The sequence below is a fragment of the Chlorocebus sabaeus genome, chromosome 22 (genome assembly GCF_047675955.1).
Source record: "Chlorocebus sabaeus isolate Y175 chromosome 22, mChlSab1.0.hap1, whole genome shotgun sequence".
Lineage (NCBI taxonomy): Eukaryota > Metazoa > Chordata > Mammalia > Primates > Cercopithecidae > Chlorocebus > Chlorocebus sabaeus.
Genome location: NC_132925.1, coordinates 28,333,198 through 28,353,877, shown reverse-complemented (window position 1 = coordinate 28,353,877; position 20,680 = coordinate 28,333,198). Strand labels below are relative to the sequence as shown.

The following is a 20,680-nucleotide window of genomic DNA, read 5'->3' as shown; positions in this document are numbered from 1 at the left end:
CCAGCTTTACTCTTTGTCTCCCTGGCTCCAGGATTCCTCTTCCTCATGTTAGAAGTAACTACACTTCCAATCACCTTTGGTCTTTGTAACATTAACAAAGGCAATAAATCCAGTGGGTGTAAAGTACTACTTATTGATGAAAGTTGGTAATGAAAAAAATAGAAAAATAGAATTGGGGAAAAGGGGAGGTTTTTGAAGATGTATGAGATAGGATTACGTTCTGCATGGGTTTGAGGGGAGATGAGGAGTCCTTGAAATACAGAAAGTGAAGGGACTCAAAAGAAGAGGGATTACTGTTAGAACAATGTCAAAGAAGACAGATGGATAGAAATTGAATCAAGAATGTGAAGAGTGTGAGAGCCTTGGGAAGAAGCCATCACCAACTAGGATTAAATGGGGCAATCAATTAACACAAATATGTATTAATCATGGAAAAGGGGTATAGAAAGGGTGTTAGGAAACCTGTGAGAAGAATCCCAAGAAAGTATTTGATAGTAGAAATGCATCCATATTAATCAAGATATTAATATTTATTATTTACCATATCCCAAGCATTGTGATTATAGTTACTAAGCATTTAATAATTATAGTTATTAAGACAACATCAAAAATGAACATGCATGTGCAAGTTTTTGAATGTCATTAAAGAAGACAACATCAAAAATCCTTCTTAAGGTATTTATAATCTAGCCAGAAAATAGTCTAACATAGTCAATTATTAAAATATACATAAGAGTATTTATGTAAAGATAGTACAAGTGGCAAGACTTAACAAAAGAGGACAAACTAATAAGCTGGAGTAGTTGGGAAGGTTTGAGGGAGGAGACAGGTTTTGAACTAGGTCTGGAAGGATAAGGTCTGCCTCCTTAATCTTCCACTCCAAGTTTCTTCTTCTAAATTTCCAAGGTATGTTGGGACATCAAGGGCTGGAAGTTGGGGGTTAGGTCATGCATAATATGATCTATGTACTCTTAGAGGCAATCAGGGCTAGCCAGAAGCCACAAGATTAGGGTAGTACATGACAGAACATCTTGATATAACAAAAATACTATGTTTACTTCATCTTTAGGGAAGGAGAGGACTTTTTCAGGGAGCACCTGTTTTTTTCCATGAAGTTTGGCTTAATTTCTTCTGGTCCCATCCCCTAATGAGGCATCATTTTTTTCTTTTTGAGTCTGAATATTCTTTCTGATGCATGGGAAAATGAATAAGCATAGGAGACAGGGGAATATATCATGTATTTTTCTTCTCTCTGCAGAGTCTGAGCATAAAAGAGGACAAAATCCAGCAGATGAATCCTCCAGAGTTTGAAATGATTGAAGACATGGCAATGCTGACTCACCTCAATGAGGCATCCGTGCTGCATGCCCTGAAGCGGCGCTATGGCCAGTGGATGATCTATGTGTGTAATATGCTTTCCTGCTGAACTGTCATGCTGGCACTCAGATTGCATGTCCCAGTCTCTCCTGGGTGATCTCTCACATTGAGTCTAAGCATGCTCACACGGGGATAGTCCTTGAGGAATGTCTACTGGGAAGGGACCTTATCTTAGCATTTCCCCAATTTTATTTTGTCAACATTCATGTGCCTTCCCACAGATCACCCTTAGTTAAAAGCATGGGGCTTGGAGCCTGACAGACTAGCCATCAGCACTATCACTTGCTTGTTAAGTTTCCTAACTTCTTGAAGTTGCCTTATCTATAAAGTGGGATAACAATGTCTGCCTCCATGGGAGCTTGGGGGATTAAATAAGAGAATGTAGGTAAAGCACCTAGTTCAATGCATGTCACCTAGTTAGTGATTAATGAGTGAGATGATTTCTTCATCATCATTAAATTGATGATGGTTGGTTGCTCAGGTTCTTTGACTTGCTCAAAACCTATGCAGCAGAAGCAGTGCTGAGTAGATTAAGCTAAGATGTAGCATCTGGGACCCATGGCCATAGGAACCATGGCATGCAACCAGCTTGCTCCTCAGCTCTCTGATTTACCACGTAACTGTATTAGTTTCCCTGGGGTGCTGTAACAAAATTACCACAAGCTGGGTGGCTTAAAACAACAGAAATTATTCTCTTACAGTGCTGGAGGCCAGAAGTCCAAAACGAAATCCAATCAGCAGGGCTGCACTCCCTCTGGAGGCCTTTGGGGGAGAATCCTTCCTTGTCTTTTCCAGCTTCTAGTGGTTCTAGCATTCCTTTTGGTTGTATCACTCCAGTCTCTGCCTCCGTTGTCACATCACCTTCTCCTGTGTGTGTCTTTTATAAAAACACAAGTTATTGTATTTAAGACCCACCTGAATGTTATCATCTTGAGACCCTTAACCCTTAATTACATTTGTAAAGACTCTATTTTTTCCAAATAAGATCACATTCACAGGCTCTGGAGAATAGGACATAAACATATCTATTTGGGGGCCATAATTCAACCCCTTCAGTGACTGAGTTACCCACATGAGCTATTCCTTCTCAGTGCCCTAAAAATCAAGCCCCTAATCTTGCTGAGGCAGAGAATCCCCTCTGGCCTCAAATGCCTGATGGCTGGTTACTGAAATCTCTGCAGTCCTGCCATTAGGGTCCTCTCTGTCTTCAGAAGCTCCATGTGTCAGACTTGTTAGTAATTAGCAGGTCTCCCAGGAGAGAGGCAATCCCAGGTCCTGATGTTACTCTAACCTGGTTCTGTCTCTTCTTGTTAGAAGTCCCTTCTCTACATGATTCCAAAAACTCTCCTCTGAGTTCCTTTATAAGTAACATTTGAGCAAATGTTACTTGACAGTGGAAGAGCTGACAAACCTGGAAGTATTTCTAATCTAGTTTCTGAAATCTTTTCTGATCTTCCCTCAGACATATTCAGGTCTCTTCTGTGTGACCATAAACCCTTACAAATGGCTTCCCGTGTATAAGAAAGAAGTCGTGGCCGCCTACAAAGGGAAGAGGCGATCAGAGGCTCCCCCTCACATCTTTGCTGTTGCCAATAACGCCTTTCAGGACATGCTTCACAGTGAGTAGCTGCCCTACAAAATGAAAAGTAAAAATATCTGATCTACTTTTTTTCTATGTCCCTAAGAGGCACTTAGGCATTGTGAGCGGAGCATGGCCTTTACAGTTAGCTAATCACTTGAAGCCTCTGTTTCCTTCTAGATAAAATGTGGGTGAAATAGTACCTACCTCCTAGGGTTATTGGGCCGATTAGTTTGTACATCAAAGTGAGATAATGCATTTAAAGTGCTCGGCCCAGTGGCTGGCCCAGAGTAAGCCCCCTGTAGATGTTAGCCTTTATTATATAAAGCATCTGCTCTAGTGTCTGGCACAAAGAAGTTATTCTATAGATATTATTACACAATGATTCTTAAAAGGCTTAAAGTATCAAGAATCTCAATCATTAGTTGGTTACCATTTGTATGTAGAGCAAAGAAATAGGCCTTTCATTTATATGTTCTTATGACTGGCATACATAGGGGCAAGAGAAAATCGATTTTACTCTGTACCATTTGAGTGGTATGTTTTTCTAACTATAAATGCTAATCCTTTCCCTTGTGTCTGATTTCAAATTGTAGCTAGGGAAATTTTGAATAAGTTCATACTAATACATAATCCTCGAACATAAGAATATTCTGGCATTTTTCTTTCTTTTGTAGATCGAGAAAATCAGTCTATACTCTTTACGTAAGTGTTTGCCTTGTTTTTCTTTTTTGGCCTGAAGTAAGTTTCAGTGGAAATAGATACCTCCATTTTACTGGGAATAAAACTTTGATTCACCATCTTTGAATTAATTGCCCTTTAGGTGCAATACCTTTGAGGTAAGAAAAAGATACTCAGGAAATTGTCATTGTGCTTTAGTCAGTGATGACTCCAAATATGGTGTCAGCTAGTCTGCCTCCCTCATTTTCAGAGATCCTTTAGAAATAGTGCATGAGCTGATGTTAATTACCTTCTTGATGATTAAGAGAGCTACACTGTCCCAAATGGTCACCTTCAAAAGCCTCTGGACTGGCTAAGCAGAGGGGCTGAATGTCCAGTAGGTATGCCCATGGAACATTTAAGAAGCAGTTGTGGGCAGCCAGATTGGGGCAGGCCAAAGTACATGAAGCAGTGAAAACTAAAAGATGGTGACATTTAGAGAAATAAGAAAGGGAGTGAAAAGGATAGAAGGAAGGGTCACAGTGGTATCTTATTGTATGTGAATTTTGATGAAAAGAGCACTGGCCACCCAGGTAAAGTATCAGCATGGTGACTGAGACTCAAGGGGCTGTGAAGTGCTAAAGTCCTTTACCTTTCCATGTAGTGATGATGATACCACCTTGTACATTGGGCTCTCCATTGGCTTCAGTTATCCCAGGAGAGATCATAAGGTCTCAGAATTTTAGAGCTAGATGAACAGTTGGAGTTCAGACTTTCATAGAGATGATAAACTACTTTCTGGAGTTTTGTATAGATAAAGGCAGGCAGGCCTTGATTCAATGATGCTTATGTTGAAGAGGCTATAGATTTACCACTGTGCTCTTCCCACATTACAAAGTTAGCTGGTTGTCAAAGGTAAGGTAAAGCCTAAAGCCCAACTGCCTGGTGAAGTAATTGGTAGCCTTTTTCTGAGAAGAGGGTTGGACTTGGCTGTATGGTAGCCTTCATATGTGAAAATCTCGAACAACTGGTAATGAGGAACCTTGTCTAGTTAGAAGAGACGCTTTCCTACTGTTTGTTATTAGGACCATAAGGAACAGGCTTCCTAATATTTACAAAATTTGTGATCTTTCTAACTCCAGATTTTTGCCCATGCTGTTTTTCCAGCCTGAAATGTCCTTGCCTTTCTCCCAACCAATTAAATGTCAATATGTCCTCAAGTTCAATCAGAAGCTCTACTTTTATGTAAAAACTTCCCTGCTTGCCATAGCCTATATAATCAAAATTACCTTTCTTTCATCGCATTGATAATCAGAACTAGTTAACTGTGTCACTGAATTTCAAATCACAGAGGAGAATCTGGTGCTGGAAAGACTGTGAACAGCAAACATATTATCCAGTATTTTGCCACCATAGCAGCCATGAGTGAACCCAGGAAAAAGCCGGTAAGTGTTTATATAGCTTGGCAGAAAAGATGAGGTGGCCCTGTCCACTGGATCATGGAGGCTCTGTCCTGACCACTTTTGGGAAGTAAGGAGGCAACAAGTGCCACAGGACAATTTGCAAATTATAGAAAATATTTTTTTAAAAAAATCTTTCCTTTGCTCCTTGAGAGGATCATCAAGTGCTCCAAACAATAACATGGAAACATTAATTACATAATCAATTTCACATCTGCTTAAAGGGGCATTTTCTGTCCTGGTCTTTGTTTGTTGGATCTGTAAGTTAAGTCCTCAAGATTCAAACCATCTTACCTAAAGTCTAGGGTCATCGGTGGCTTGGATATTTCTGAATCCCTCTAGCTACTGTGAGATATCAAATTCCCACAAATATGCACCAATAAAAGTTTTCTTCATTCATACCTAACTCCTGGATCAAGTTCTAAATGCCTAATGGACGTACCCCTCAATGTTAATCACATACCATGTTCAGAAAAATCTTTGCCTTCCCTATTAAAAAAATAAAATAAAATAAAATAAAAACTTGTTCATTTTAGTTTAGCTCCATTAACATGTTAATGAACATCATAATAACTTGAGGATAGCTAAGACCATACACATTGGTATGGAAAATAAAATTAGGTAATGCTGAATGGAACTCAGAATCAATGAGTTATTGAGCTGTTAGACCTCTCATTTTTCTATGTCTGGCATGATTATTTTGTTTTTTCAATTCGATACTGGATGTTTGCTGTTTTTGCAAAGTAAGAAATATATTAAAATAGTCATCTGGCTCAATTTTTAAACTATAGAAGTTTCTTTTCTAATGACCACATTTCTGAATTTGATTACTGATTTCTTTGGGTATCATTGAACTCTTTTATTCAGTAGATATAACTTTGTTTTTCCAAGCATTTTAGATTTTTGTGGGTTTTTTTTTTTTTTTGGTGTGCATTAAATGGTTTGGTTTAGCCATTGAGTTTTATGATATAATACAATACATAATATATAACACTTCTATGGAAATCTTTGCTCGTATATATATAATGTTCTCTAACTTATTTGAAGGACAGTAAACCCATATTACTGAGAAGGGATATAATACTTATAAATCCATAAATTATTGAGTACCATGTACTATATACATTCCCCCATAAAATGGGGAGTATTATATAGTAGAAGGGATATAAGAAGGGATATAATATTTATAAATCCATAAATTATTAAACACCATATACTATATAGTTACCCCCATAAAATGGGTCTTTGAGGCTGACTGGAAAACAACAAAGCCATGTAGATATGGTAGATAGGTCGATGATGTGTTTTGGCCCATCAGCCTGAGCACACGTGATTCAAATTCAAGATCAATACTATTAAAAGTCACTACTCAGTGGGAACCTCTAGATTACTTAGGAAAAGAAGCAAGCAAAAGTGTAGTTTAATAACACCAAGAGTCTGTTGTATTATGCTAGGATAAATTTCCAGGTGCAAAGATCAGATGGGAAGAGAGGAAGATTAATGATGGGGGAAATACGTGATATGATATTTGTCTGTAAATAAACTGGTATGTTTTTGTTTTTTATTTGGTGACGATTTTTTTTTCCCACTCAGGCCAATGCCAACCAAAAAAGCAGCATTGTAAATAAATGAGCTCCCACGTATTCATAGGGGTATTGTATATTGTTAGCCTCTGTCATCCAACTATTTTTCTGATTTCTCATTCCAAGATAATATAACCAAATTTGGAAGCAGATTTTGGCCATTGGTTATCAAAGCAAGAATGGGGTTTGACCTGGAGATGGAGGGCTTGCCACATTACAGAATTCTACTAATAGCTTAATCAACTGTACTTCTCTTTCATGTGTCTCAGGGGGCGTTAGAAGAGCAAATCATGCAAGCAAATACTATCTTGGAAGCATTTGGAAATGCTAAAACCCTGAGAAATGACAACTCCTCTCGTTTTGTAAGTAACATGATTTAGCATAATATCAAAGTATTTAATTTATATGCAATGGTAAAACTCATATGTAAGCATATAGGTATGAAAAAAATTCTAGAACACCAAAGAAGGTCTTTGATTAAAGTTTGTAATGTTCGATTTCTCACAAACATTTACCATCTATATCATTAAGACAATTACATGTTTATAAATAAATATGCATCTGAAGAGTTTCTATTTGGTCAATTTCAAGAAAAAAGCATTTATCTTAATAGTTTCAAATTCCACTCCCAGTAGAGAAGCTCACCCAAAAAATTATAATCATGCTTTATATTTTATTGCGTTTTACACGTTTGAAATATTTTCTCCTTCGTAATTTCCTAAACTCCTTATAACAAGTCAATTTAGTAGGCACTTCCTAATTCACTTACTACAATTACTGTTTGTACTCTTGCCTATGGCCTCCTTACCCCTGCATATTTTTCACTGAAGACTTTTTTGGGGGCTGATGAGAAAGTGTTTTTAAGTAGCTTTTGATAACTAGAACTCCCACGGAAGAGGAAGAATTTGGATTTCTAAACCTAGTTTAACAAATTCATATTATGCCAAGAATGAGTGGCAGGGAGCCACTGTATAATTCACAAGAAAATTTGCAGAAGGCTTCCTGTTTGAGTCTCCTGGCATAATTAAATAATAACCACATGCTGATTTGGCTAGTTTCCATCCAAAGCCTTAGAGCTGCTCTGTTCACATTTAGATGTGCTTACAGTGTCTGGCTGGTCATAGTAGGCACTAATACTGGTTCATAAAACAACTGGTAGATTTGGGATTTGTTAGAATGCTAAAGGACTTTCTGCTGAAATATGAAAGATAGAAAGCTGGGGAAAAAAAGCAAGGGAGGAAAAAGGAAGGAATAGAGGGATGGAAAAAGAACATTTTTAAAAAGGAAAGAGGAAAGATAAGGAAAAAAATAAAAGGAAGAAAGGGAAAAACATCAGGTAAAAAGAAAGATAGCCAAGTGTGATGGCTCATGCCTGTAGCCCTAACATTTTGGGAGGCTGAAGTGGGCAGATCACTTGAGCCCAGGAGTTCAAGATCAGCCTGGGTAACACAGTGAGACTTTGTCTCTACTAAAAACACAAATATTAGCCTGGAGTGGTCGTGTGCACCTGTAGTCCCAGTTACTCAAGTGGCTAAGGCAGGAGGATGACGTGAACCCAGGTGTTTGAGGCTGCAATGAGCTATGATGATACCACTACACTCCGGCTGGGTGACAGAGCAGGAACTTGCCTTAAAAAACGATGAAGAAGAGAACAGAAAGGAGAGAAAAGTTGGAAAGACCGAAGGAAAGAAGTAGAGGAGAAAAATAAGCATAAAGATGGATCAATGGAAGGAAAGAAAGAAGAGAGAAGGAAAAAAAAAAAAAGGAGTTCAAAATAATCAAGAAATCTGGGTTAAAATTTTCAATTAATACTAAATAGATATGTATACATATACCTCTGTAGATGTGTATGTGCACACATACATATGTACCTGCACGTTTGTATGTATGGGTATATATACATGTGTGTTTGTGTGTGTGACTCCCACTGTCCTACATATTTTAATGGACCTGTTCGATCCCCCTGTACAGAGCTACTCACCTCTTCTTGCCAGGCTGCTGTCCTGCCCTGGTGCCTTCCTGGCATGGGCCAACCTCCACCAGGCTGACTTCCTCCCTGTTCCAGCATCCTCATCCCACAGGCTCTAGCTGCAACCAGATGGTGCCACCTCCTTAGCTGCATCTGGCATTCTGACATGGGCACTGGCACCTCTGGACAGCATTTCTGCCCCTCTAGATCCTGCCTTATGGCTTTTCACTGATAAGGAAGAAAGGGTATCCGTCTATTATTTAGGCCAAGGTGTGCTTTGAAACAAATTAGATCACATCACTCCTCTGCTTAAAACCTTACAATGTCTCCCAAGCACACAAAAAATAAAACCCTACCCTTTCCCGTGTTCTACATGGCTTACATGATATGGAGTTTGTCTACCTCTTCAACTCCATTTTATGCCCCCTCTTTCTCTGACTTTCTAAGTTCTAGGATACTGGCTTTTCTTGTGATTTTATGTCAGAGCTGTTGCAGTAACTGTTTACCCACTAGCCTATAAGGTTTGTGAGGGTAGAGACCATGTCTATTTTTCTTGTGTGGTATCTCCAGTGCCTAGAAGGTTACCTGGATCTTAGTAGATGCTCAATGAATGTTTGTTGAATGAACAAACAAATATGATGAGGAAATATTTTTATTATCTTTAGATAAGAACAGTGAGGCCCAGAGAGATTTCACAGTGCCGGCAAGAATACACAGGTAGCACAATCAGCAGATTTGGGGCTACAAGCCAGAACCACTGCTAGTCCTGACAATCATTCTGGCTTCCTCCAGATATCAGCTGGTGCTATCTCATCTCAAACCCACGTTGCATTTTTCTGTTCTTTTTTTTTTTTTTTTTTTTTTGGTTTGTTTGTTTCTTACTTTTGAGGAAGTAGTCGTTTTGAGAGTTACATATAATGAAGCCATTGCAAGTGCTTGGAAAATTTGAATAGGAAACTGTGTTCTGTGTCTGAGTGTGTTCTGTGTCCACACTAGGGCAAATTCATCAGGATGCACTTTGGTGCCAGAGGCATGCTGTCATCTGTGGACATTGATATCTGTAAGTAGTCATTGCACTATCTGATTACTTTTTTTCTTCTTCCTTCCTTCTTTTCTTTTCTTTTCTTTTCTTTTCTTTTCTTTCTTTTCTTTCCTTTCCTTTCCTTTTTTCTCTCTCTCTTTCTCTTTCTCCCTTCCTTCTTTCCTTCTTTTCTTTTCTTTCTTGACAGGGTCTCACTCTGTTGTTCAGGCTGGAGTGCCATGGCATGATCATGGCTCACTGCAGCCTCAAACTCCTGGGATCAAGCAATCCTCTACCTCAGCCTCTCAAGTAGCTGCAGCTACAGGCATGTGCCACCATGCCCAGCTAATTTTTAAAATTTTTCTTTGTGGAAACGAGGTCTCACTATGTTGCACAGGCTGGTTTCAAACTCCTGGCCTCAAGTGCTCCTCCCACCTCGGCCTCCCAAAATGCTGGGATTACAGTTGTGAGCCACTGCACTCAGCCTGATTACTTTTATTCTACATTTTGCAAGAATGCCTAAGTATGAATCTTTATTCATTTCTCATCATCCAGATTTTCTTGAAAAGTCCAGGGTGATTTTCCAGCAGCCTGGAGAGAGGAACTACCACATATTCTATCAGATTCTATCTGGACAAAAAGAGCTTCATGGTAAGTGTAGAATTCTGGAGCTTAGGATTATTCCAAAACAAGAAAAATAAGCCATAGTTAGGGGATGAAAAAGTGTTATTCAGTAAGTTTCTTAGCCTATTTAGACTTCAGTATATTCATCCTTAAAACTTAGGGAGTTGAACCAATTATAGAGCTAGTGTTGTATAATTTTATATGGACAGACAGTAAATGGCAACACTTCTTTTTCAATTTGGTAGCAAAAGGAAGAAGAGTGTTTGAAAGTGGGTAGGATACCCAGCAGAGGTGAGTGGGTGAGTGTGTGTGTGTGTGTGTGTGTGTGTGTGTGTGTGTGTGTGTGTATAAAAGCATTAATTTAAGGCCTTAATTAGAACTACATGAGTGGTAAAGATAAGAGACCCGGGGAGGGAGATAGCATCATAGTGTGTGGTGGTCAATGGGAGTTTCCTCTCTTTTTTCCTTTTTAGTAGAGATGGGGTTTCACCATGTTGGCCAGGCTGGTCTCAAACTCCTGGCCTCAAGAAATCCTCCCACCTTGGCCTCCCAAAGTGCTGGGCCACCATGTCTGGCCCAGGAGTTTTATAAAGAAGGGGAATTTAGGTTGGGAAATGAAGAATGGGAAGGGGATTCAGTCAGACAAAGTGAAGAGTGGAGGCTGCTTCTGGTAGGAGGAAGAGTGTACACAATGTTGGGAAAGGGCAAAGCAGGAGCAGGGAACAGAGAGACCAGTTTGACTAAAGGAAAAGATTTGCATAGAGGAATAGTGGAGATTTTATTCTGATGGTTTCTGAACTCAGGGAGCTGGCAGAGCAAGTGTGTGAGTGTGTTGTGGGGAGTGAGGCAATAGGAGGTCATGATTTATTGAGGGCAATATTTGGGATGATTAAGCTGGTAATGGGCAGGATGGTGTGGAGGCAGATATTTGGATGGAAGGGATTGCAAATGTCCCAGTATGAGATGACAAGACAGTGATCTAAAAGAGTGTGTGGGAATGGAAGGGTGGGGGAAAAGGGATAGATGCGTGGAAGAATAGACAGGTCTTGGTAGTGACTGAATGTAGGAGTGAGGAAGAGTGATGAGTCAAAAATATCCCCAAGTTTTGTGATTTGATTAGGAGAATGATAGTGCCATAAACATAAAATAAGATCCCTGTGGAATAAGGGAATGAATTTCATGTATTTATTCAACAAATATTTATTCTGGAGCTTCCATGTGTATATCAGGCACTGCTTTTTAATCATGGGGGGTACAGTGGTGATACAAGATAGACAGGCCTCAGCCCTTCTGAGCTTATAGTCTAGTGTGGAAGACAGGCAACAAACAAGTACAGAATATATGATCTAGGCTGGGCATGGTGACTCATGCCTGTAATCCCAACACTTTGGGAGACTGAGGCAGGTCAATTGCTTGAGATCAGGAGTTTGAGACCAGCCTGGCCAACATGGTAAAACCCAGTCTCTAGTAAAAATATGAAACTTAGCCAGACATGTTGGTGGGTGCTAGTAATTGTGGCTACTTGGGAGGCTAAGGCAGGAGAATCACTTGAACCTGGGAGGCAGAGGTTGCAGTGAGCCGAGAATGTGCCACTGCACTCTAGCCTGGGAGACAGAGTGAGACTCTGTCTCAAAAAAGAAAAAAAAATGCTCTAATTTCTTTGTAGGTTATTATGGCAGGTGAATAAAGAAAAATAAAGTGCGGTGAGGGGACAGAAAGAAATGGGGTTTCGTAGGGTTGTGGATAGTTCTATTTTAGATGAAATTGTCAGGGAATTTCTCTGAAAAGACAATATTTTTGCAGATACTTCAATAAGTAAGGGAGCAAGTAGGCAAAGATTTCCAGGAATAAAATTCCAGGAGGAGGGAACAGTGACTGCAAAGGTCCTGAGGCAGGAATGCATTTGATTTATTATTGGAATAGCAAAATGGCCACTGTGGGTGGTAGAGAGGGTAACATAGGGTAAAGTAGGCAGGGGTTAGACCATGCAGCACATTGTAGACCATGGCAGAGAGTTTAAAGGGGCATAAGGATTCATTGGAAGGAGAGAATGACATGCTGATTTGATTTCCAAGGTATTATATTTGAGGTAAGTTTTTGAGGACAACAATGCTCCCACAGAAGCGGACGTAGGATAAGATTACAGATCCAGGCTGGTGAACTGATGGGAACAATTTTCCCAGTCCATTATCCTTAGATTAAGTATTAAATCTAGCAGTGTTTTGACTACTTGGTCTTTAAAGTACTCTTACCAAATGGGGAAAGCTCTGCCAACGAGACAATTATTTTTGCCATAGATGTAATTGGTGTTATGTAAGCAGTACATTCTCCTCCCCACCTTCTCTTCACCTCAACCTGGAACAGGATTTTTTTTTGGTCTTCCATTGATTAACCCTATCAAATCTAACACTCTTGACATGTGTTTCTGGATGGTATAGGGCGACTGACACATAAGATCTGATGAAGGTACCAGCAGAGACTGCAAGATTATTTTCAGAGCATCTCTGTTTACTGATAGAAGCATCTGATGCCTTTGGGCTGCTATGGAAAATTCATGCTTATCTTGAATTCATTTATCTACTTCAGTCTTTGGGGGTTGCTGAGATTGATTACTGTGCAAAGCCTGACATCTGGTGGTCCAAACTGGGTATTGTCAGTCTACCTGTTTTAGCACCCATTGTCCTTTTGGGGGACATTTTAAAAGATGATCTGGAACTCTTACCATCCATGTTTGCCAAAGAAGAGCTTCAGAGTATCCTGAGGCTTAATACAAGAGGGAATATCTTAACAATATGAGGATGATGTCCACATATCCTGAAATATGAGGATTTGTCCACACTACAAAAGAATTGGGTATGGAAATCACAGCAGAGAGGCTGGCCACCCACTGAAGGAGTCAAGGAAATGAGGTGACATGTTACCTCAGAGCCAGTCCCTATTTGACCTCTACATGGCCATGAGTACCCCTTTACCCCTTTGCTCTCAATTATATCTGACCCTTGTTCCAGGCATAGCTAAGACTCATTTCTTCAGTTCTTTTGGACAGGGCCCATTCAAAATCCTTAGTTCTCACTGCCATCTGTATAGCTTGGTCCTACATATATTTTCCCTTTTCTTTTCTTTTTCTTTTGACTTTTTTTGTTTCTATTTATTTATTGTACCTATTCTTGCTATTCAACTAGTGTATAGATTCCAGGAGTGATGATAAGTGACCAAGAGGTCCTTCCATATTGGAATCCTTGACATTTGGCCTCATACCCTGAGTATTCGCTTCATAAACTATACAACAATCATGCATCATCATGAGAGAATCTACTGAATGAATGGGAAAAAATACTTGCAAACTGTATATCGATAAGGGATTAATATCTAAAGTATAGAAAGAACTCAACTCAATAGCAAGAAAACAACCAGATTAAAAAATGGATAAAGGACCTGACAGACATTTCTCCAAAGAAGACATGCAAATGACCAACAGGTCTGTGAGAAAAGACTCAACATCAGTAATCATCACGGAAATGCGAAGCAAAAACCATAATGAGATATTGTCTTGCTATCAGAAGACAAGAGATAATAAATGTCGGCAAGGATGTGAAGAAAAGGGAACCCTTGTTCACTGTTGAGTCAACTATAAATTACTACAGTTATTATGAAAAATGGTATGAAAGTTAATCAAAAAATTACAAATAGAACTACCTTACGATCCAGTTATCTCACTACTGGGAATACATCCAAGGGAAATGAACTCAGTATCCTGAAGAAATATCTGTACCTCCATGTTCACTGCAGCATTGTTCACAATTGCCGAGATAGAGAAACAACCTAAGTGTCCATGAAGGATGAATGGATAAAGAAAATGTGGTCTATATACACAATAGGATACTATTATGCCTTAAAAAAAAAGAAGGAAATCTTGGCTGGGTATGGTAGCTCATGACTGTAATCCCAACACTTTGGGAGGCCCAGGAGGGAGGATTGCTTGAGCCCAGGAGTTCAAGGTCAGCCTGGGCAACATAGCAAGACCCTGTTTCTATAAAAAATTAAAAAATTAGTTGATCATGGTGGCATGCACCTGTGGTCTCAGCTACTAGGGAGGCTGAAGTGGGAGGATCACTTGAGCCTGGGAGATTGAGGCTTCAGTGAGCTGTGATCATGCCACTGCACCTTAGCCTGGGTGACAGAGCGAGACCTTGTCTCAAAAAAAAAAAAAAAAAAAGAAAAGAAAAGAACAGAACATCTTGTTATTTTTGTCAAGTATGGCAACGTGGATGAACCTGAAGGATATTATGCTAAGTGAAATAAGGCAGGGACAGAAAGACAAATACCACATTATCTCACCCAAGTAGAATCTAAAAAAGTTGAATAAGTTCAGACGATCTATTGTACAACACAGTGATTATAGTTAATAACCATGTATTATATGCTTGAAATGGTTAACAGAGTAGATTTTAAATATTCTCACCACACAAAAAAATAAGTATGTGAAATGATGATACATTACTTAGCTGGAATAAGCCATTCCACAATGTATACATGTATCAAAACATCATGTTGTACACCATAAATATATACAATTTTAAATTGTCAATTAAAAAAAATAAAAATCATTTAAAAAACAGGTACTGTAAAAAATTTTACAGGTCATTTTTATTAAAATACATATATTAACCTTCTGCTTGATTTAAGCTAGGCCAATTTTGTTTTATTTTTAAAGTTTTATAAAACGAATTTATTGAAGTACTTTTCAACTAAAGTACATGGCATGTGTTTTAAGTATATAACAGGTAAGTGTTAACATATATATGCGTGTGTATGAAACCGTCACCACAATCAACATAATGCATGTACACCTTCAAAAGTGTCCTTGGATCTTCAAAAGGTCCTTGGACCTCCCTCCTGTCCCTTCTCACTCATTGGAGCCCTCCTCTCCCAGCCCCAGTCCCTAAGCAACCACTAATATGCTTTCTGTCACCATAGATTAGTTCGCATTTTCTAGAATGTTTAAAGACAAAACAAAAAAAATAGAGTGTATATTCTTCTTGTCAGGCTTATTTCACCCAGCATAATTATTTTGAAATTCTTCCATGTTCTAGCACGTATTTATAGTTCATTCCTTTGTTTGCTGAATAATAATCCACTGTATGGATGTACAACAGTTTGTTAGCCCATTTAACTGCAGATGGTCATTTGACTTGTTTTCTAACAAAGCTGCTGTGAACGTTTATGTAGCCCAATTTCTTTGTTTCTGAGATTTGGGGTTCAAGATAACCGACTTTCACTTCATTGAGCAATAAATAGAAAAATAAGATCAGCTCAAGAAAACTTCATTGGGATCAAGTGTTGGGCAGTGAGAGGTTAACGTGATTCTGCCAAGTCACTTGATGCGTGACTGACAGTCTGCCTCTGCTTCGGCCTGGGTTATGTTTCCTGACTAAGTGAATCATGTCAGGACTCTTAGACATATCAGGGTGCAGCATTGAACACAGCAGCTGACTTATGGATCCCTTGAAAGACAGACTCAGCTCCCTAATAGGGAGGATGTGATGTGACAGGGTTGCCCTGCTAATGTTCCCTGGGCGCTGACCCCAGGGTCTGGCTGCTTCCTAGCTTTTGAAGCTCAGATCTGTTCTACTTATAATTTTACAAAATACTTTTGTCCTCCAGCCCTCAGTCATAAATCTAGGCCAAATTCCTGTTTTCAAAATTTTACCAGCACACGTTGTCTGTTGTTGTTGTTGTTATTCCTTTGTTTTTGTTTTTTTGCACCAATTGAAACTGCTACAATTGAATCTGCTTTTGGAATTTGCCAGCCTGTCTTCTCTTGGGAGGCATTAACACATTACTGACAAGTTAATAGAGGGCAAACATTGATTGTAGAAGTTTGGGTATAAAATATGGATTTTATTTTGGCTTGTTTACAAGTATGATTTAAACTGTAAACTGTGAATATTGACCCATTATTTTCTAAGGCCTTGCAGATTTCTTTAAGCTGTTTAACGAATGGTTTTCCCACTCTAGACATGCTCCTGGTGTCTGCAAATCCCTCAGACTTCCACTTTTGCTCCTGTGGAGCAGTTACTGTGGAGAGCTTGGATGACGCTGAAGAATTGCTGGCCACAGAAGTAAGGCTTGTTAGTTGTCAAAGTGAAATCTGGTAATGGCAATGAGAAATGAAAGACAGCATCTTAGAGTTCTGTTCTTCAGGGACCCGGAGAAGTGGTCTTGCTTCCATAGGGGTGTAGGGCTGCTTCTGTCCAAAGTTTACTGACTTATGAGAAAACTGCACATTGTCAATATAGTAAATTTGGAAGCTGTGAAAAAGTAGAAAGATATTTCAACTCAGTGACAAACATCTCTTTTATTTGGTGTGTATCTTTACAGTCTTTATTCTGTTTTTATCTATTTGCAGCTGCTTTTGTATGGTCATGTTAGTGTTTTTTGTTTTTTACCAAAAGACTGTAATTATGCTGCATATACATTTGGCATATAGAATTTGCTTTCTCAGTTTAATCGTTTAGCATTTCAAGTATCTTTAGGAACTCTTCATAAACATTTAAGTGGGTACTTAAGATTTTATCAGGCATTTGTCCTGTTGTTTATTGAGCTATTCTCCTAGTGTTAGACTCAAGATTTTTTTCACTCCCACTGAGGTGAATATCTCTGTAGCTTAACACTTTTTCTGTATATCAGATTCACCTTATGCTAGGTTCCTAGAAGTGAAAATACGAAGGATTATGAATTTTTTATAGTCTCTTGGTACATATTCTAAATTAACCACTAGAAAGATTGTACCAATTTTTTCCCTCTTGGGGTGTATGAGAATGCACATCTTGTGCAGTGGATACATAGGATGCAATTTTATGGTGAGGTGGCTTTTCTTAAACATTTCTTTTCACCAGTCTTTGAAATGTGTCTGCTCTAGAATAAAGTCAGGAGAACACATGGGATCACAGAAACAAGCAACTCAGCAGATATGGTGCTTTCTGCCATAACCACGAAAGGCAAAATAATTGACCTGATATAGCCAGTTAGTGATCTGTTGCTGGAAGGAACCAGAGAGAGGCAGGGCATTGAAGGAAAGTTCTAAAACTACTGGGGAATAAACAAGCCTGGTCTTGTGCCTTCCTAATTCTCTTTTAAAGGGATGAGCAGACTGCGGGTGACCAAGTGCCAGCAGGGCTGATTTGCATTGCTTTGAACAGAGCTGTCTATCTCATTCCCTTCAGCCCACAGCCCGAGGTGTAACACAGCGGGGGTGAGGTGCTCACTGCAGCCATTAGGCAAATGAAGACAGGGCCATCTGTTTCTGTTTTTACAGCAAGCCATGGACATCTTGGGCTTTCTTCCTGATGAGAAGTATGGATGCTATAAACTCACTGGAGCCATCATGCACTTTGGAAACATGAAATTTAAACAGAAACCTCGAGAAGAGCAACTGGAAGCAGATGGCACAGAAAGTAAGAATTATTTTGAAGATATGGTATATACTTCAAATCCCTGGGCCCAAGCCTGCCCCCTTTTCCTTGCAGTTAACCTCACCTCTTACTTAAAATTAATCAGTAGTGTCTCCCTTGGTTGCTGTTCTTCAAAAACGATTCTGTCAACTACCATTCTAATGTAGAATCCTCCTATCACAGAATAAGAAGCACTCCTCAATAATTATTGATGATCCAGTCAATTTGCTAAACTTGGGTGAAAGAGATTGCCTTTAGCACATAGATTATTGAGAACAATGAGAGAAAGGAACGAATCATGGCCGGACACGATGGCTCACACTTGTGATCCCAGCACTTTGGGAGGCCAATCACTTGAGGTGGATCACTTGAGGCCAGGAGTTCAAGACCAGCCTGGCCAATATAGCGAAACCATGTCTCTACTGAAAATACAAAAAATTGGCCGAGAGTGGTGGCGCACACCTATAATCCCAGCTACTTGGGAGGCTGAGGCATGAGAATTGCTGGAACCCAGGAGGCAGAGGTTGTAGTGAGCTGAGATCACACCACTGCACTCCAGCCCGGGCGATAGAGCAAGACTCAGTCTCAAAAAAATAAATAAAATAAAATAAAAATAATAAGGAGCAAATTATGATAAAATGTATTAAATGACATAATGGAGATGTGAACTAAGGCCTTTGGAATTCCCACGGGATGTAACTAACTCACAGCGGTGAGACCAGGAGGCTTCATTTCCCCTTGTTTTTTCTTCACATTTAAAAAAATCTGTACTCTTTTCTGCTTACCAGAAAGATTTATGGCCCCTTACAACGAATGATCTGTCTAGAATGATCATTAAAATAAATCCCCACAGTTATGAAAAGAAGAAAGCATAGTTATTCCATTTAATATTAAAATTCCTTACAACTGAAATGAAAAGAGAAAATCTATTCATTCAACTCTTTCAACAACTAATTTTTTAAATTTTGTATTTTTAATGTATGAAATATACATAACGTACAATTTACAATTTTAGCCACGTTTAAGTGTACAGTTCAGTGGCATGAAGAACATTCACATTGTTATATAATTAGCAATGTAATCCACTGCCAGAAGTTTTTCATCATTTCAACCTCAATAAACTATGTACTTATTAAACCCAAACTCCCTATTATCCCCTTCCGGTACTCCTGGTAACCACTGTTTTACTCTCTGACTCTAGGCACCTTTGTAAGCGTAATCATATGATATTTGACCTTTTGTAACTGGCTTATTTCACTTAGCATAATGTCTTCAAGGTTCATCCATGTCGTAGCATGTATCAAAATTCCATTCCTTTTTAAGGCTAAACAATATTCCAGTGTGTGCATGTAACACATTTATCTTTTCATCAGTCTATGGACACTTGGTTGCTTCTACTTTTTGGCTATTATGAGTAATGCTGCTATGAATGTTGGTATATAAATATCTGTTTGAGTCTCTGCTTTCAATTCATTTGTGTATATACCTACAAGTGGAATTGCTAGAATAAATGGTAAATCTGTTATTTTTTTAGGAACCATCATATTGTTTTCCACAGTGGCCATACCTCTTTATGTTTTCACCAGCAATGCACAAAGGTTCCAGTTTCTTCACATCCATGCCAACATTTGTTGTTTTCTGTTTTTTGGTTTTGCTTTTTATAGTAGCCATCCTTATGGGTATAAAGTAGTGTCTATTGTGGTTTTGATTTGCATTTCCTTCCTGGTTGGTGATGTTGAACATCTTTTTATGTGCTTACTGGTCATTCCTATATCTTTTGAGAAATGTCTGTTTAAGTCCTTTGCCTATTTTTAAAATTAGGTTATTTGTTTTTTTGTTGTTTGACAAATAAGTTTTCTGGGTTTTTTTTTGAGACAGAGTCTTGCTCTGTGTGTGGCTCAGGCTGGAGTACAGGGGGGCAATCTCGGCTCCCTGCACCTTCTGCTTCCCAGGTTCAAGCAATTCTTGTGCCTCGGCCTTCCAAGTAGCTGGGATTACAAGTGCACCACTGTGCTGGGCTAATTTTTATATTTTTAGTATAGATGGGGTTTCCCTGTGTTGGCCAGGCTGGTCTCAAACTCCTGTCCTTAAGTAATCCACCCACCTCGGCCTCCCAAAGTGCTGGGATTACAGGCCTGAAACACCACACCTGGCCTGTTGTGCAGCAAATAATTTTAGAGGCCAGGCTGTGCCAGGGACTATTCTTGATGCTAGGGATATATCTGTGAACAAAATATTGTCCCTGTCCTGTCTAGTGTGGGAGTTAGACAATAAATACATAAATATGTAACAAGTTCCATACAAAAAGGAAGTAAAGCAGAGTTTAAAAAATGAAGAATGATAGGATACAAGGGTTGTTGTAGATAGGGTGGTCAGGAAGTCCCTCAGAGAAGAGGACTCAGCACAGATGTGAATGAAGTGAGGCATGTAATATGAAGATTTTGTAAACATCTTACACATTAACATATTCACATATGCTTTTATGGCATCTTATTTTATTTTTGCCATCCCGTTTGCTTTTTGCATGCTTTAAAACAAAGGTTTTTCTTGAAGAATGGTTTTTATTACAAAAAACAAGGCATACTTATTAATAAATCAGAAAACACAGATGAGCAAATGAAATGTGTAATCTCATCTGCTCTCCCTTTTGGCTTCTTCTCAGGTTCTTTGCTGGAGCTTCCTTGTCTTCCCTACTGCTAATTGCTCTAGGCCTGCTCAGGGTTCAACCCTTGAATCTTTCCTCTTCACTCTCTATACTCATTTCTTTGGTGCCCATCTCAAACTGAACATGAATAGAACTGAACTCTTCATCCCAACCTGCCTTTACTACCAACTCTTCATTTCTAGTCTTCAAAAATGCCAGCTAGGTTCTCCCAGTCACCCTGACTCAAATCTCAGAATCATCCAGACTCCTCTCTTTTTCTTTGTCTCTACCTTTGAAATCCAAAAGCTC

General features: G+C 39.1%; 1 protein-coding gene across 1 annotated transcript in view; it reads left to right on the top strand.

Moving 5' to 3' along the window:
- The window catches only part of MYH15 (myosin heavy chain 15), a 160,199-nt gene that overhangs the window by 37,175 nt on the left and 102,344 nt on the right, over positions 1 to 20,680 (top strand). Inside the window, 9 exon segments of the mRNA XM_073009642.1 lie at positions 1,259 to 1,402; positions 2,840 to 2,996; positions 3,634 to 3,661; positions 4,968 to 5,061; positions 6,929 to 7,021; positions 9,625 to 9,688; positions 10,205 to 10,300; positions 16,292 to 16,395; positions 17,592 to 17,730. Of these exon segments, the coding sequence (XP_072865743.1) occupies positions 1,259 to 1,402; positions 2,840 to 2,996; positions 3,634 to 3,661; positions 4,968 to 5,061; positions 6,929 to 7,021; positions 9,625 to 9,688; positions 10,205 to 10,300; positions 16,292 to 16,395; positions 17,592 to 17,730 (919 nt within the window).